We start from the raw sequence: 18,062 nt of genomic DNA, 5'->3' as shown, positions 1-18,062 counted from the left end.
GTCCGAGAAGACAGAAGCAGCGAAAGCTGCTTCTATCCTCTCCTCATGGTCCCCGGCAGTCACTGACTGCCGGAGGCCCGACATTCAGCTGCCCGATCGCGCGGGCATAAAGTTAAAACCCGAGCCGTAGAAAGTCTATGGCTCGGGTTTTAAGGACCCGTCCCTGGCCGCTGGCCGTAAAAATACAGCCAGCGGTCGGAAACCAGTTAATGGCAGAGCGGGGAGATACCTCCCTGCTCTGCCGTAGTGTTCAGTGGCGTCCCGCTGTAGCAGCCATAGCGGCTGCTAGTGGAGCCTCCGGCCATGGTGGGGGCCCGTGCCGGCGGGCGACACGTGCCCCCTCATGCCGCGGGCCCCGTAGCAGCCGCTACTGCTGCTACGGCGGTAGTTACGCCACTGATGACATGTCAAAAGTTTGTCGAACATTTAGCTACACTTTAAACAAGAAACCCCTGTTCTTTTTAGGAAATTTAGAGGATCTAAATTCCTGTCTCTTGGGATTGGGTTTTCTATTGAACTTCCTGGGACAAAAGGAGTCTGGTTTGCTCTGGGTAGGAAACCCTTTCCTCCTATCAGATGCTTTTTCCAGGAGATCATCCAGTGGAGGACCAAACAAAAAATCTCCTGAACAAGGGATAGAACAAAGTTTCCCTTTTGAGGCTGCATCTCCCTTCCATGTCTTCGGCCATATAGCTCTTCTGGCTGAGTTGAATAGGGCTGCAGATCTAGCTGCCAGACGGACTGAGTCCACTGAGGCATCAGCCAAAAAGTCTGTGGCCTTAGACAAAACCGGGAGGGAAGCCAGTATCTAGATGATCCCTAGGAGTCTTGTCTCTGAGATGAAGTCCAACTGAGCTATCCAGATTTTAAAGTGACCTGGCTACACACGTGGCCGCAATACCAGGTTTAAAGGCCCCTGCAGAGGCTTCCCAGGTTATTTTTAGGTAATAGTCCACCTTCCTATCCATAGGATCGGGGAGGGAACACAGATCTTCAAAAGGTAAATCATTCTTCCTGGATATCTTCGCTACTGGGGCATCCAGTCTGAAAAAACTATCCCAGTCCTTACTTAAAGCGTAGCTAAACTTTCTCATAAAAACAAAATATTTAAACTGCTATTATGTCCCTCTATGTGAATACACTACTCCTAGCAATTTATTTTCACTTCAAAAGTACCTTTTTTTGCAGCTTTTTTTCTTGTGAAACCGTCCACATCTATTTTCTCACACTTCCGGATTCTGGCCAGTTACTAGGGGCGTGTCTTACTGTGTGTGATGTCTGCCAGTACTGTATGCAATATTCAATCTGCCCATAGTTCCCATCATGCACCTAAACAGCCAGCCAATCAGGAAAACCAAAGGTTCTTTTGCAGCACAGTTGTCTTTTGCACCTCACATCTTGGATTTACCATACCAGACATCTTCTCTACTCTACCAATGGTAAGTATCTAAAGTTGGTTTTATAAAGTATCTGACAGCACTCGGATATATACCTCCTCTCCCAGCATCTTCCTCTGCCTCCATATTCATGCATTTTTTCCCCTGCCTGCTCTCACTTCAGCCATACACTATGAAGTACAATATGGTCTGTACACAGTATATATATATATATATATATATATATATATATATATATATACACACACACATATACATACATACATATACACACACTATAAAGACAGCTCTGTATACACCAGGGGTCTCAAACTCGGCCGGGTAAGTGGGCCGCATATAGAAAAAAATGGGAAGTTGACGGGCCACATTACTTTCAAATTTGATACAATACAAAATTATTGTTAATCAATTAGTTATTTGAACTACTATAACACTATATTACTAGAATAATAATACTACATTACTATAATAGCGCTAGGTTTAAAATTTGAGATATTTCTCCACATGCTTATTTCAACAATCCAGCTTTCCAGTTTAAGTGTCGCCAAATGCAGTCCGGCTGCTCAGTTAGCACACATGTCAAGATTGGGCAGCCCCTTTTTAGATAGTGCCGCAGTGCCCTCTGTGGTTGCTGCCGCGGTGCCCTCTGTGGTTGCTGCCGCAGTGCCCTCTGTGGTTGCTGCCGCAGTGCCCTCTGTGGTTGCTGCCGCAGTGCCCTCTGTGGTTGCTGCCGCAGTGCCCTCTGTGGTTGCTGCCGCAGTGCCCTCTGTGGTTGCTGCCGCAGTGCCCTCTGTGGTTGCTGCCGCAGTGCCCTCTGTGGTTGCTGCCGCAGTGCCCTCTGTGGTTGCTGCCGCAGTGCCCTCTGTGGTTGCTGCCGCAGTGCCCTCTGTGGTTGCTGCCGCAGTGCCCTCTGTGGTTGCTGCCGCAGTGCCCTCTGTGGTTGCTGCCGCAGTGCCCTCTGTGGTTGCTGCCGCAGTGCCCTCTGTGGTTGCTGCCGCAGTGCCCTCTGTGGTTGCTGCCGCAGTGCCCTCTGTGGTTGCTGCCGCAGTGCCCTCTGTGGTTGCTGCCGCAGTGCCCTCTGTGGTTGCTGCCGCAGTGCCCTCTGTGGTTGCTGCCGCAGTGCCCTCTGTGGTTGCTGCCGCAGTGCCCTCTGTGGTTGCTGCCGCAGTGCCCTCTGTGGTTGCTGCCGCAGTGCCCTCTGTGGTTGCTGCCGCAGTGCCCTCTGTGGTTGCTGCCGCAGTGCCCTCTGTGGTTGCTGCCGCAGTGCCCTCTGTGGTTGCTGCCGCAGTGCCCTCTGTGGTTGCTGCCGCAGTGCCCTCTGTGGTTGCTGCCGCAGTGCCCTCTGTGGTTGCTGCCGCAGTGCCCTCTGTGGTTGCTGCCGCAGTGCCCTCTGTGGTTGCTGCCGCAGTGCCCTCTGTGGTTGCTGCCGCAGTGCCCTCTGTGGTTGCTGCCGCAGTGCCCTCTGTGGTTGCTGCCGCAGTGCCCTCTGTGGTTGCTGCCGCAGTGCCCTCTGTGGTTGCTGCCGCAGTGCCCTCTGTAGATAATGCAACACACCCCTAGATAAGGCCACGGTGCCCTCTGTAGAGGCTGCCCCAGTGCCCTCTGTAGAGGCTGCCCCAGTGCCCTCTGTAGAGGCTGCCCCAGTGCCCTCTGTAGAGGCTGCCCCAGTGCCCTCTGTAGAGGCTGCCCCAGTGCCCTCTGTAGAGGCTGCCCCAGTGCCCTCTGTAGAGGCTGCCCCAGTGATGTCAGGGGCTTGCCCAGAGCTGGAGTCCCAGGCAGAGCGCTAGTAGGCTCTTCCTGGGACTCCAGCTGTGCTCCTGACATCACTGGGACTCCTGCTCTGGGGAAGCCCATGACATCATTGTCGATGTATGGACAGCGATGTCAGAGGCTTCCCCAGAGTCCCGGAGCAGAGCCGATAATAGCGCTCTGCCCGGGACTCCGCTCTGGGGAAGACCCTGACACACTGTCCATATATGGGCAGCGATGTCAGGGAATTCCACAGAGTCCCGGAGCAGAGCCGACACCAGCGCTCTGCTCGGGACTCCGGCTCTGGGGAAGCCCCAGACATCGCTGTTCATATGTGGACAGCGATGTCAGGGAATTCCACAGAGTCCAGGAGCAGAGCCGACACCAGCGCTCTGCTCCGCTCTGGGCAAGACCCTGACACACTGTCCATATATGGGCAGCGATGTCAGGGAATTCCAGAGTCTCGGAGCAGTGCCGATACTAGCGGCTGTGTCCCGCGGGCCGCAGATGACAGCCCCAGGGGCCGCATGCGGCCCGCGGGCCGCGTGCTTGAGACCCCTGGTATACACTATACAGTATATACTATAAGGACAGCAGTGTACAGCACTGTATACAGTATACATACACTATAAAAAAATCGGTTGCGTAATACAGTAGCATTTTAGATCAGGAGATTTTCAAAATCTCATGTACACGTTGCTGTTTTGTCCGCGCGTAAATTGACAGCAGCAGATTTTACAATCTGCAGCATGCCTATTTTTGGTGCGGATGTTCCCTGTGTATTTCACCTCTTTCAATGCGAAAAGTGAAATTCTATCAAACACAAAAAACACATATCCACGTACTGAAATCCAAACTAAAATATGCCAGAGTCCGTGCAGATTTTATGCACAGATTTCAGTGTGTATACCTGTGGATTTTGATGTGGATTCTCCACATCTAAATACACTATGTGGAGGTACCCTTAGCCCTAATGCACACAACAGTGTATGCTGCATGAGTCCCGTCCATGATCCGTGGAAAAGATAGGACATGTTCACAACTTCAAAAAGGTGCAACGTTTCAATCCCACATTGGGATCTTTCTCAAGCAATGTGGGATTGAAACGTTGCACCTTTTTGAAGTTGTCTAAATAAACCGATTTCATACTTTGAACATGGAGTGCTGCAAGATCTTTATATATATATATATATATAAAAATTCCTAGGACCGGGTTTTACTTGCTTGGCACCCAAGCTTCACATGCCTTCTTTGTGAATGCTGCCATTTTTTGCTAGTGTATATATACACGCACACATATAGATATATATGCGCACACACACACACACACACACGTCTCATAACCTACTGTAGTGTTTATGGGAGCTGTGGCTATTTGGAAGGAGTATAGCAGTACAATTTAAAATATTGTAACCTGCTATTTGTGCAGGTTCTTTAAAGCAGGTGCAAGATCTGTAAAGGCGCGCACTGCTCCTTGAGAAGAAGTGAGGTCTGGCGCCGCCTATTTGTCCCCTCTTCCCCCTGTCCACAGTACTGTAAACGGCAGTACCAGAGTGCAGGGAATAGAGTGACAGCTCTGCTGCTGTCCGGACTATAGTATGTGTGAGAGGCACTTCAATAGCAGAAGCATAGGTCTAGCGGCAGCTCCCTGTCCCCTCTTCCCCCTTTCCACAGTACTATAACCAGCAGCAACAGAGCGCAGGGAGGAGAAAGACAGCTCTGCTGCTGTCCGGACTACTGTATTTTATGAGAGGCGCTTCCGTAGCAGAAGCGCAGGTCTGGTGAGGGAGCCGCCGCTAGACCTGCGCTTCTGCTACAGAAGCACCACTCACACATACCATAGACCGGACAGCAAAAGAGCTGTCTTTCTCCTCCCTGCCGGTTACAGTACAGTGGAAAGAGGGGACAGGGAGGGGGCGCCAGACCTGCACTTCTGCTACGGAAGCGCCTCTCACTCATAGTATAGTCCGGACAGCAGCAGAGCGGCCATTCCCCTCCCTGCGCTCTGCTGCTGCCGGTTACTCTATAGAGAACTGTATAGTACATAGAGGCAGAGAGACCTTCCTGACGTCACGAATGGGGCGTGCACCTCCGACGTCAGGATGGGGCCACCACCCACCTGTACTCACAGGCAGCCGAGTCCGTACATCGATACATTCAAACGGTGTACGGATTTCTGCTAGCAACAGGAGAAATACAAGAAAAATTTTTTTGTCAAAAAGTGCCCATTTAAAACACATATAACACAAAAAGGAGCCCAAATTCATTAATAAAAGCATATTACAAAATATATTTATATTACACATGCTGCTAGAAAATAAAAAGTTGATTGAACATTTAGTTACGGCTTTAAATCCTCTTCAAAAGGGATATTTTCTCTTCAAAATTTTGGGAATGCCTAACTTTGCCAGTGTTCTTCCATTTCCTCCTAATGAGGCTGGCTATATTCCCATGAATAGGAAAGCTCCTCTGATTTCTAGGACCTAGGCCCTCAAACAATGTCCTGAATGGACCGGGGTTCCTTGGGGGCATCGATATTCAAAGTGTTCCGGACTGCTTTAAGAAGTTGGTCCACATCCCCTGCTGGAAATAGGTTTTCCCTCCCCCATTCTCCTCAAAAATCTCTTCAGAGGAATTAGAAACGCCTAGGCCTTGCATTCTCTAGCCAGATGAGGTGCTAGGAAGATCATGATTTTGTTTGAACTATATCTTTTATGCTTGAGGCAAGGCTGGTGGATTCCTCTGCCAGGATTTTATTTAACCCCTTTAGGACACAGCCTGTTTTGGCCTTGTGGACACAGCCTATTTTTTCAAATCTGACATGTGTCACTTTATGTGGTAATAACTCCGGAATGTTTTTACCTATCCAAGCGATTCTGAGATTGTTTTCTCGTGACATATTGTACTTTATGTTAGTGAAAACATTTGGTCGATAAATTCAATATTTATTTGTGAAAAACTTCAAATTTTAGCAAAAATTTGCAAAAATTAGCATTTTTCTAAATTTAAATGTATTTGCTTGTGAAACAGATAGTAATACCACACAAAATAGTTACTAGTTAACATCCCCTATATGTCTACTTTATGTTTGCATCATTTTTTTTCACGTACTTTTATTTTTCTAGGACGTTACGAGGCTTAGAACTTTAGCAGCAATTTCTCATATTTTCAATAAAATTTCAATAGGCCATTTTTTCAGGGACCAGTTCAGTTCTGAAGTGGCTTTGAGGGCCTTATATATTAGAAAGTCCCCATAAATCCTCCCATTTTGAAAACTGTACCCCTCAAGGTATTCAAAACCACATTCAGAAAATATTTTAACCCTTTAGGCGTTTCACAGGAATTAAGGCAAAGTAGAGGTGAAATTTACAAATTTCATTTTTTTTGCCGAAATTCATTTGTAATAAAAAAAAATCTGTAACACAGAAGGTTTTACCAGAGAAACGCAGCTCAATATTTATTGCCCAGATTCTGCAGATTTTAGAAATATCCAACATGTGGCCCTAGTGTCCTAATGGACTGAAACACAGGCCGCAGAAGCAAAGGAGCAGCTAGTGGATTTCGGGGCCTCCTTTTTTTAGGAATGTATTTTAGGCACTATGTCAGGTTTGAGGAGGTCTTGTGGTACCTAAACAGCCGAAACCCCCCCAAAGTGACCCCATTTTGGAAACTACACCCCTCAAGGCATTTTTCTAGGGGTATAGTTAGAATTTTGACCCCACAGTTTTTTTGCAGAATTTAGTGGAATTAGTCTGTGAAGATGAAAATCACCTATTTTTCTGTGGAAACATAGAATTTTTTCATTTTTACAAGGAATAAAGGAGAAAAAGCACCCCAAAATTTGTAAAGCAATTTCTCCCGATTACGGCAATACCCCATATGTGGTCGTAAACTGATGTTTGGACCCACAGCAGGGCTCAGAAGGGAGGGAGCGCCTTTTGGATTTTGGAGCGCAGATTTTGCTGGATTGGTTTTCAGTGCCATGTCGGGTTTGCAACGCCCCGGAGGGACCAAAACAGTGGAAACCCGCCAAAAGTGACCCCATTTTGGAATCTACACCCCTCAAGGAATTTTTCTAGTGGTATAGTGATCATTTTGGCCCCTCAGGATCTTTTTTAGAGCTAGGGTGACCAAAAAACAGCGATTTTGGCGCTTTCAATTCTTTATTTATTACAGCGTTCACCGTGCGCAATAAATTACGTTTTAATTTATTCTGCCGGTCGGTACGATTACGCCGATACCATATGTGTATAGTTTTTTTTACGTTTTGCAGCGTTTGCACAATAAAATGAAGTTTCTATAAAATAATTTATTTTCTGGGACACGCTATTCTGAGCCGTAACTTTTTTATTTTTTCGTCAAAAAAGCTGAGGGAGGTCTTGTTTTTTGCGGGACGGGTTGTAGTTTTTATTGGTACCATTTTGGGGTAAATGCGACTTTTTGATCACTTTTTATTCTATATCTTGGGAGGGGTGGTGACCAAAAAATAGCGATGCTGACAGTTTTCCGTTTATTTTGTTTGCGGCGTTCACCGTGCGGAAAAATTAACATTATAGTTTCATAGATTGGCTCGTTACGAACGCGGCAATACCAAATATGTGTACTTTTTTTTAACGTTTTCATTTTTTCCCTATAATAAATGACTTATTATAGGAAAACAAAACCTTTTATTTTTACACTTTTATAAAACATTTTTATTAACTTTTTTTTTTACTTTTTACACTTTATATTTTTGTTTATTAACTTTTCTATTACTTTTTACACTTTCTTTTTTTGACCTGCAGCTCTGATCGCTGCTGGAATACATTTCACTACCTAGGTAGTGTAATGTATTCCAACTGTCAGTGTGACGTCACAGTCACTCTGACAGTTGGTCTACGAGGATCAGCAGAGGCTGATCCTCATAGGCTGACATACATGGCAGACTTGGGGGCCGTTGTCTGGCCCCCGGGTGCCATCACAAGCATCAGAAGCCCCCACGATTGCATGGGGGCTGCTGATGCGCTACAAACACGCTACATGCGGAGATCGCAATCGAGCCCCGCATGTAACGGGTTAATTGCCGAAATCAGCGGCGATGAGCCGCTGATCGGCAACACTGGTGAGTGTCAGCTGTCGGGGACAGCTGATCTCCAAGTTCCCGATGCACACTGTCGCCGACAGTGTGCATCGGGAACGGCACAGTGACTTTCTGTCACTCTGACAGGAAGCCTATCAGGACCAGCCGAAGGTTGGTCCTGATGGGCTTCTGTCCGTGGCAGACCCGGAAGCCATTGTTTGGCTTCCGTTTGCCATACTAACTATCGGCAGACCCCGCGATTTCGGGCGGGGGTCTGCCGATATGTTAGAAACCCCTAAAATTCGGCGATTGCACCCGATCGCCGAATTTAAGGGGTTAATGCGCCGAAATCAGCGGCAAAGGACCGCTGGCCGGCAAGAGGGGAGTGTCAGCTGTCGGCGACAGCTGACCTCCTGGTTCCCGGTGCACACTGTCGCCGACAGTGTGCACTGGGATTAACTCAGTAACTGTACGTCCTCGTGCGGGAAGTAACTTCCCGCAACGACGTACAGTTACGTCCTGGTGCGGGTAGGGGTTAAACAAAGCTGGCATAACCGTTTTTGATAAGAGGCTGCTAGCTTCCTACAACACACAGCACATTCTTTGCTGCGAGCCTTGTCCAACTTCTTCCTGCGACCCTCTCTGACCTAGGAAACATGCAATATACAAGGAAGGACAAAATCAATAAATGGGAAAAAATAGTTTTTTCCTACCATGCTTCCTAGAAGATCCCATGCCATTTAAAGTTCCGGACTGGAGCATTTTGCTGGGTCTGATCGCTCAGGTCGTTCCACGCGTCCTGCTGCTTCTCCTGGAGCTTCCATGCTGGTTGCTTTGTTGGAGAAGAAGCCATCTTAGTTCAGGCCTAAAATAGGCCTAGGACTGGCTGGGGAGTCTCCCATGCTACAACGCGATGTAGCCCCTCCTCCCCACCTGGACCGCCGAAGCACCGCTTCCTGGGACGTCCGCACGTCATGCCCACCGGAAGGAACGTGCGCCACGACCGGAAGTGGTCCATTTAGTGATTCGGAAGTGGCCGAACGCGGGGTCACGAGTCCTGGCTCCCTCTCTGCAAACTGGAGCCAGGCCTGACCCCAGGAGAGCTTCTCCCCCCCCAGAGAAGACCTCACCCGCGGCGGGAACCTACCACCTCCGCAGAGGGAAGCGGTGACCGGGTGTGGAGGGAGTACAAGCTCCAGACCACAGGTTGCTTCCTAAGAGGATTACACCTTCAGAAGACCTCCAGGAATACAGGCGAGTACCTGCTGGAGGGTCTGCAATCCTGGAGAGAGTGCCTTGATCCCACAGGAAAATCCCATCCGGAGAACAGGAAACCTGACACCGTGTGTGGAGAGGTGTGTCCTTTTTTATATAGTCAGGCTTCCTGTCCAGCAAATGGGATGTCTCTAGGGGTGCTGTCATAGGTGAAAGTGTAAACATGTAATATAAAAAATAAAATATACAAGGAAGGCCAAAATTAATAAATGCAAAAAGGTTTGTTTGTGCTACCATGCTTCCTAGAAGATCCTGGGTCCGATCCCTCAGGTCGTTTAGCGCGTCCTGCTACTTCCCCTGGAGCTTTCATACTGGTTGCTTGGTTGGAGAATGAGCCATCTTGGTTAAGACCTAAAATATGCCTAGAAATGGCTGGGGAGGCTCCCTGACTATGACGCGTTGTAGCCCTTCCTTCCCATATGGGTCGCCGTAACACCGCTTCCTGGGACGTCCACGCATCATTGCAGTGAGCCGTAAGCGGCCGAACACTGGGCCATGAGTCCTGGCTCCCTCTCTGTAAACTGGAGCCAGGCCTGACCCCATGAGAAACCCCTCCCCAAAGAGGAGACTCCACCCGCGGCGGGAGCTTACCACCTCCGTAGAGGGAAGCAGTGACCGGGAGAGGAAGGGGATAGCAGCCCCAGACTTAAAGAGGCTCTGTCACCACATTATAAGTGCCCTATCTCCTAGAAAAGGAGATAGGCGCTATAATGTAGGTGACAGTAATGCTTTTTATTTAAAAAAACAATCTATTTTTACCACTTTATTAGCGTTTTTAGATTTATGCTAATGAGTTGCTTAATGCCCAAGTGGGCGTATTTTCACTTTAGACCAAGTGGGTGTTGTACAGGGGAGTGTATGACGCTGACCAATCAGCATCATGCACTCCTCTCCATTCATTTACACAGCGCATAAGGATCCTGTTAGATCGCTATGTGCTGTCTTATACTTACACATTAACAATACTGAAGTGTTTAGACAGTGAATAGACATTCCACGGAATGTCTATTCACAATCTCTGCACTTCGTTACTCTGTCTGTGGTAGTTACAGCAGAGGACGCGTAATCTCACGGTAAATGACAGGTTACCACGAGATCTCGCTTCCTCGGCTGTAACTACCATAGAAACAGTAACGAAGTGCAGAGATTGTGAATAGACATTCCGTGGAACACTTCAGTATTCTTAATGTGTAAGTATAAGATAGCACATAAGGATCTAACAGGATCCCTATGTGCTGTGTAAATTAATGGAGAGTAGTGCATGATGCTGATTGGTCAGCATCATACACTCCCCTGTACAATGCCCACTTGGTCTAAAGAGAAAATACGCCCACTTTGGCATTAAGCAACTCATTAGCATAAATCTAAAAACGCTAATAAAGTGGTAAAAATAGATCGTTTATTTAAATAAAAAGCACTGCTGTCACCTACATTATAGCGCCAATCTCCTTATGTAGGAGATAGGGCACTTAAAATGTGGTGACAGAGCCTCTTTAACCCTTTCAGGACCGAGCTCATTTTGGCCTTCAGGACCAGCCCCATTTTTTCAAATCTGACAAGTCAATTTATGTGGTAATAACTCTAGAATGGTTTTGCCTATCCAAGCGATTCTGAGATTGTTTTCTCGTGACATATTGTACTTTATGTCAGTGGAAAAATTTGGTCAATAAATTCATTCCTTATTTGTGAAAAACACCAAAATTTAGAGAAAATTTGCAAAAATTATGATTTTTCTAATTTTAAATGTATCTGCTTGTAAAACAGATAGTAATACCACCCAAAATTGTTACTATTTCACATTTTCCATATGTCTACTTTATATTTGCATCGTTTTTTGAACATTATTTTATTTTTCTAGGACGTTACAAGACTTAGAACTTTAGCAGCAATTTCTCACATTTTCAAGAAAATTTCAAAAGGCGATTATTACAGGGACCAGTTCAGTTCTGAAGCGGCTTTGAGGGCCTTATGTACTAGATAGACCCCATAAATCACCCCATATTAAAAACTGCACCCCTCAAAGTATTTAAAACAGCATTCAGAAAGTTTCTTAACCCTTTAGGCGCTTCACAGGAATTAAAGCAAAGTAAAGGGGAAATTGACAATTTTTTTTTTTTGCGGAAATTCATTTATAATAAAAAAAATTTTGTAACACAGAAGGTTTTACCAGAGAAACATATTTATTGCCCAGATTCTGCAGTTTTTAGAAATATCCCACATGTGGCCCTTGTGTGATAATGGACTGAACCACCGGCCTCAGAAGCAAAAAAGCACCTAGTGGATTTTGGGGCCTCCTTATTTTAGAATCTATTTTAGGCACCATGTCAGGTTTGAAGAGGTCTTGTAGTGCCGAAACCGTGGAAATCCCCCAAAAGTGACACGGTTTTAGAAACTACACACCTCAATGAATTTATCTAGGGGTACAGTTTGCATCTTGACCCAACAGGTCTTTTGCTATATTTATTGGAGTTTGTCTGTGAAAGTGAAAATCTACTTTTTTTCTGAAAAAAATATTTGCAAGGAATAAAGAATAAAAAGCACCCCAAAACTTGTAAAGCTACTTCTCCCATTTACGGCAACACCCCATATGTGGTACTAAACGGCTGTTTGGACCCACGGCAGAGCTCAGAAGGGAAGGAGCGCCATTTGGATTTTGAAGCGCAGATTTTGCTGGATTGGTTTTCAACGCCATGTCGCGTTTGCAATGCCCTGGCGGGAGCAAGACAGTGGAAACCCCCCAAAAGTGACCCCATTTTGAAGACTACACACCTCAAGGAATTTTTCTAGGGGTATAGTTAGCATTTTGACCCCACAGTTTTTTTGCTGAATTTAGTGGAATTAGGCAGTGAAAATGAAAATCTACTTTTTTCTGAAAAAACATAGAAATGTTTAATTTTTACAATGCATAAAGGAGAAAAATCACCCCAAAATTTGTAAAGTAATTTGTCCTTATTACAGCAATATGCCATATGTGGTAATAAACTGCTGTTTGGACGCACGGCAGTACTCAGGAGGGAAGGAACAATATTTGTATTTTTTAGCTCAAATTTAGCTGGAATGGTTTTCGGGTGTCATGTCACATTTGCAAAGCCCCTGAGGTACCAAAACAGTGGAAACCTGCTAAAAGTCCCTTTAGGGTACTGGAACGAGTGATCATTAGGTCGCTGGTACAATACACTAGTATAATATCATTTTTAACAGCGCGATCCTGTCCATTAGTACCGGGTGTCAGCTGTAATACACAGCTGACACCTGCAGAATATGGAGCGGGCGGAGCGCATGAGCCTGCTCCATATATAACCCTCCGCACCACAACATGCTATTAAGTCGTGGTGCGCGAAGGCGTTAATGTGCAGCGGATGGTGCAAAGTGAAAATTAAAATTTTTCACTGATATGTCCAGTTTGTGCCACTGAAGACAAATACCTCATACAATGTTGAGCGGGTTCTCCCGGATATAAAATATCATATATGTGGACGTAAGCTGGTGTTTGGGCACGCTGTGGGACTCAGATGGGAGGGAACGCCATTTGGTTTTTGAAGCACAGATTTTGCTTGGTGACTGTTCTGTTTGGGGTTTTGCTAGTATTTCGGTTTATAATGTGGTGGCATATGTAACCTGTGCGGAAACATCAGGGGTATAATAAGAGGGTATAATAAGAGGGTATAATAATTTGGTAAATAAATAATCCGCAGATATGTGGCCGATGTCGCACTGATAAATGACGCCCGATCTTATTCGCTTTTGGACACTGCACAATTTCTGTCGCTATATTCCGAGAGCCAGAACTTTTTTTTATTTTTTCTTCACCGGAGCCGTGCGAGGGCTTATTTGTAGAGGGACAATCTGTAGTTTTCATTGGTACCATTTTAGGGTACATGTGATTTTTTTTTATCACTTTGTATTAGATTTTTTTTGGCAAGCAAAGTGACAAAAAAAAACATAAAATCTGACAATGTTATTTGTCTTTTTTTTTTTTTTTACAGTGTTCACCGTGCGCTATAATTGACATTTGACTTTATTCTGCGGGTCGATACGATTACGGCGATATCATATGTATATAGTTTTTTTATGTTTTGTGGCGTTTGCGCAATAAAATCACTTTTCGATAAAATTATTTATTGTTTGTGTCACCATATTCTGAGAGCCATAACTTTTTTATTTTTCAGTCAAAAAAGCGGTGTAAGGGCTTGTTTTTTGCGGGACGGGTTGTAGTTTTTATTGGTACTATTTTGGAGTACATGCGACTTTGATCATTTTTTATTCTATATTTTGGGAGGGTTGATGACCAAAAAATAGTGATTCTGACATTGTTTTTTAATTATTTTTTTCGCGGTGTTCACCGTGCGGGAAAAATAATATTATAGTTTTATAGTTTGGCTCGTTACGAACGCGGTGATACCAAATACGTGTACTTTTTTTTAACATTTTCATTTTTTTCCTATAATAAAAGACTTATTATAGGAAAAAAAGCATCTTTTGTTTTTGTAACGTTTATAACTTGTTTTTACACTTTTATAAAACATTTTTATTACTTTATTTTTTACTTGAAGACTGGAAGCACTGATCGCTGCTATAATACATTACACTACCTAGGTAGTGTAACGTAATATTATAAACGGTCAGTGTGACGCTGAGAGTCACACTGACAGAAAGCTTATGCGGACCGGCCTCCGGCTGGTTCTCATAGGCTGCTGTGCATGGCAGACCCGGGGGCCGTTGTATGGCCTCCCGTTCTGCCTTATAACGGACTGCAGCACCCGCAATCTGTCCCCGGGAAAGTTTGTTGTAGCAACAAACTTTCCAGTTTGTTGTAGCAACAAACTTTCCCTGCGATCACATGACCGGGACCTGAACCAATTAGGTCCCGGTCATGTCTCCGGGACCAGAGGAAGGGGATAACCGCGCGATCCTGGTGTCAGCGCTACTCTGACATCCGGATCGTGCTTTTAACACCCACCGTGAATTCACGTCGGCGCTGCACAGAGCCCAGCAAGTGCCGACGTGAATTTACTGTGGGCGGTCGGGAAGCGGTTAAGGTTGCTCCCTAAGAGTCTTACACCTTCAGAATAGCCCCAGGAACACAGGTGAGTATCTGCAATCTTGGAGAGTGTGTCTTGACCACAGGACAATCCCATCCGGAGGACAGGAAACCTGACCGTGTGTGGAGAGGGGTGTCATTTTTTTATATCATCAGGCTTCCTGTCCAGCGAATGGAATGTCTCTCCAGGGGTACGATCATAGGTGAAAGGCTAAAAAGGTATTACCGACTTATACTGCCCAATGGAGGCCAAAAGGACACTGTTTTGGCCTCATCTGTATAACGGGAGCCTATGGGTATGTTTGATGTATGCACCAGGAGCATTCCTGACAAGTCAAACGTGCAGAAGAAATATGGGCCTTAACTCCTTAACTAGCAGCTGCTAGTTCGCGCAGGACGGCGGATGTATCCGTCCTGTGATGGCGCGGGTACTGCCAGTGTACCCACGCGATCAGCGGCAGGAGCACGGCTGTTATACACAGCCTGGCTCCTGCTGCAACTGCCGGAATCGAAGCACGCGCCGAATCCGGCAGTTTAACCCATTAAATGCCGCTGTCAATAGTGACAGCGGCATTTAATGTGTTTGACAGAGGGAGGGAGCTCCCTCTGTCACCCGATCGGCTCCCCCGCAAACAAATCGCGGGTCGCCGTCGGGTTTCCATGACAGCCGGGGGTCTAACAAAGACCCCCAGGTCTGCCTTCAGCATCTGCCTATTAGGCAATGCCAGAGGCATGACCTAATAGGTTGCCTGTCAGTTTTACTCTGACAGGCAATAATGCTTCCGTATACTAAGTATACCAAAGCATTATATATGCGATCGGCACATCGCATAGTGAATTGTCCTGATGGGACTTTAAAAAAAATGACAATCAGTTAAATAAAGTTGGTGAAAAAGAAAAAAAAAAAAATTACAGTCAAAGTCAAATAAATCTACCTTTTTGGCCCAAAAAGTGGTTTTATTTAGTAAAACTGTCAAAACAAATCACGCATACACATATATGGTATTCCAGCGATCGTAACAACTTGACCAATAAAATGAACACATTAATTAAACCGCCGGATGAACGGCGTCCAAAGAAAACGCAAAAAACGGCAAAATTCTCTCTTTTCTCCCATTCCCCCCATAAAAAATAAAATAAAAGTTAATCTACAAGTCCTATGTACCCCAAAATAGTACTAATGAAAACTACACATTGGCCCGCAAAAATCAAGCCCACGTACGGCCACATCGACGGAAAAATAAAAACATTACGGCTCTTGGAATGCGGCGATGCAAAAACAAGTAATTTTTTTCCAAAAGGGTTTTTATTGTGCAAACGTAGGAAAAACATAAAACCTCTACATATTTGGTATCCCCGTAATCGTGCCGACCCATAGAATAAAGTTAACATGTTATTTACGCTGCATAGTAAACGGCGTAAATTTATAACGTGAAAATCAATGCTGGAATAGCTGCTTATTTTCAATTCTCTCCTAAAATAAAGTTAATAAAAGTTAATCAATATATTATAAGCGTCTAAAAATGGTACAATTACAAAATACAACTCGTCCCGCACGACTCTTGGAATGCGACCGTGAAAAAACAAAAAATAATCCTTGGTCATTAACGTGTAAAATGGCCCGGTCATTAAGGGGTTAAACGTAACAGAAGAAAAACATCAATAAAATGAACATAAATTAAGAATGGAAACAATTACCATCAGGACAGCTGCATGTAGGCTTGTACACGTTGAGGATTAGGTCAAGATTTAGGTGCGAATTTTGCGCCTAAATCCTGACACAATTCACTGGCATTCCACCAGCAATGCATGTAAATGGGATATTTTAAAGAGGCTCTGTCACCAGATTTTGCAGCCCCTATCTGCTATTGCAGCAGATCGGCGCTGCAATGTAGATTACAGTAACGTTTTTATTTTAAAAAAAACGAGCATTTTTGGCCAAGTTATGACCATTTTTGTATTTATGCAAATGAGGCTTGCAAAAGTACAACTGGGCGTGTTGAAAAGTAAAAGTACAACTGGGCGTGTATTATGTGCGTACATCGGGGCGTTTTTACTACTTTTACTAGCTGGGCGTTGTGTATAGAAGTATCATCCACTTCTCTTCATAACGCCCAGCTTCTGGCAGTGCAGATCTGTGACGTCACTCACAGGTCCTGCATCGTGTCAGACGAGCGAGGACACATCGGCACCAGAGGCTACAGTTGATTCTGCAGCAGCATCGGCGTTAGCAGGTAAGTCGATGTAGCTACTTACCTGCAAACGCTGATGCTGCTGCAGAATCAACTGTAGCCTCTGGTGCCGACACGATGCAGGACCTGTGAGTGACGTCACAGATCTGCACTGCCAGAAGCTGGGCGTTGTGAAGAGAAGTGGATGATACTTCTATACACAACGCCCAGCTAGTAAAAGTAGTAAAAACGCCCCGATGTACGCACATAATACACGCCCAGTTGTACTTTTACTTTTCAACACGCCCAGTTGTACTTTTGCAAGCCTCATTTGCATAAATACAAAAATGGGCATAACTTGGCCAAAAATGCTCGTTTTTTAAAAATAAAAACATTACTGTAATCTACATTGCAGCGCCGATCTGCTGCAATAGCAGATAGGGGTTGCAAAATCTGGTGACAGAGCCTCTTTAAGTCCTATTCACATGCTCCGGGGGGGAATCAGCATGGAACAATGAATACGCAGGTTTTAAAATCTGCAGCATGTTTATTATTGCAGTGAAAACGATTTGTATTCAGGACCGATACTTTTACGTTTTTCATGTGGTCCTCTGCGGAGTAGGCGAATAATCATACATGGCAGAAATTTCTGTGAATTTCGAAAATTAGTTCCGTACATCTGAATGTGGCCATTTCTGCAGCATGCGCATGAACTTTTAGAAACACTATTCAGGGGTATAGAACAGTGTCTGCTGCGATTCATGACCCACAACAACACGGCGTTGTAACATATTTTGTTGGAATGAGAAAATTAACAATTATGACCATACTAACAAAATAGATTATGCTATTCTCCATATTGGTTGTTTTCCCCTCTCACCATTTACACTTTACTAATGAAGCTACTGTAACTGATGAGTCAAATCATAGCCATTTACATACATCAATTATTAATATAATCAGACTCTTGGTTGGATTGCAACAATAATCGCTAAGAGTAGACGGATCTGAGACAGACTGTTTCTTTTCAGCTCCTAACTTACGTGTCCCATAAAGATGAGCATTACATGTCCAGTAATGCAACCATGCAATTTTTTACCGATCTTTGGGAAGGTCACATAATCCCCGCCCCCCGCTTCACACACAGGAACTTATATGTAAATGAAATCAACAGCAAAACAGGCATTTAGTCACTTCCTCAGTGATTTTACAGGCATCCAAACAGTTCAGTACAACACATAGAAAAAAACCAAAAACAACTTACATCAAGCTCAAAGAACAGATCTTTTTCTTTGCTTGCAATTTCATAATCGGCCCTCAGTGCCAAGTCATGAATCTTGGTGCACTCACCCAAATCCATCCTCTGGTGA

At 45.0% G+C, this 18,062-nt stretch overlaps 1 protein-coding gene across 3 annotated transcripts in view; it reads right to left on the bottom strand.

The window, feature by feature from the left end:
- LUC7L (LUC7 like) overlaps positions 1–18,062 on the bottom strand; it is a 128,868-nt gene that overhangs the window by 100,788 nt on the left and 10,018 nt on the right. For all 3 annotated transcript variants that reach the window (XM_075830031.1, XM_075830030.1, XM_075830029.1), the window contains exon 3: positions 17,957–18,055. In XM_075830031.1, the coding sequence (XP_075686146.1) occupies positions 17,957–18,055 (99 nt within the window). The remainder of the gene's footprint in view (positions 1–17,956; positions 18,056–18,062) is intronic.

The sequence above is a fragment of the Rhinoderma darwinii genome, chromosome 6 (assembly GCF_050947455.1).
Source record: "Rhinoderma darwinii isolate aRhiDar2 chromosome 6, aRhiDar2.hap1, whole genome shotgun sequence".
NCBI classification, from domain to species: Eukaryota; Metazoa; Chordata; class Amphibia; order Anura; family Rhinodermatidae; genus Rhinoderma; species Rhinoderma darwinii.
Note: the sequence above shows the minus strand (reverse complement) of the source record. Positions and strands in the feature narration are given on the sequence as shown.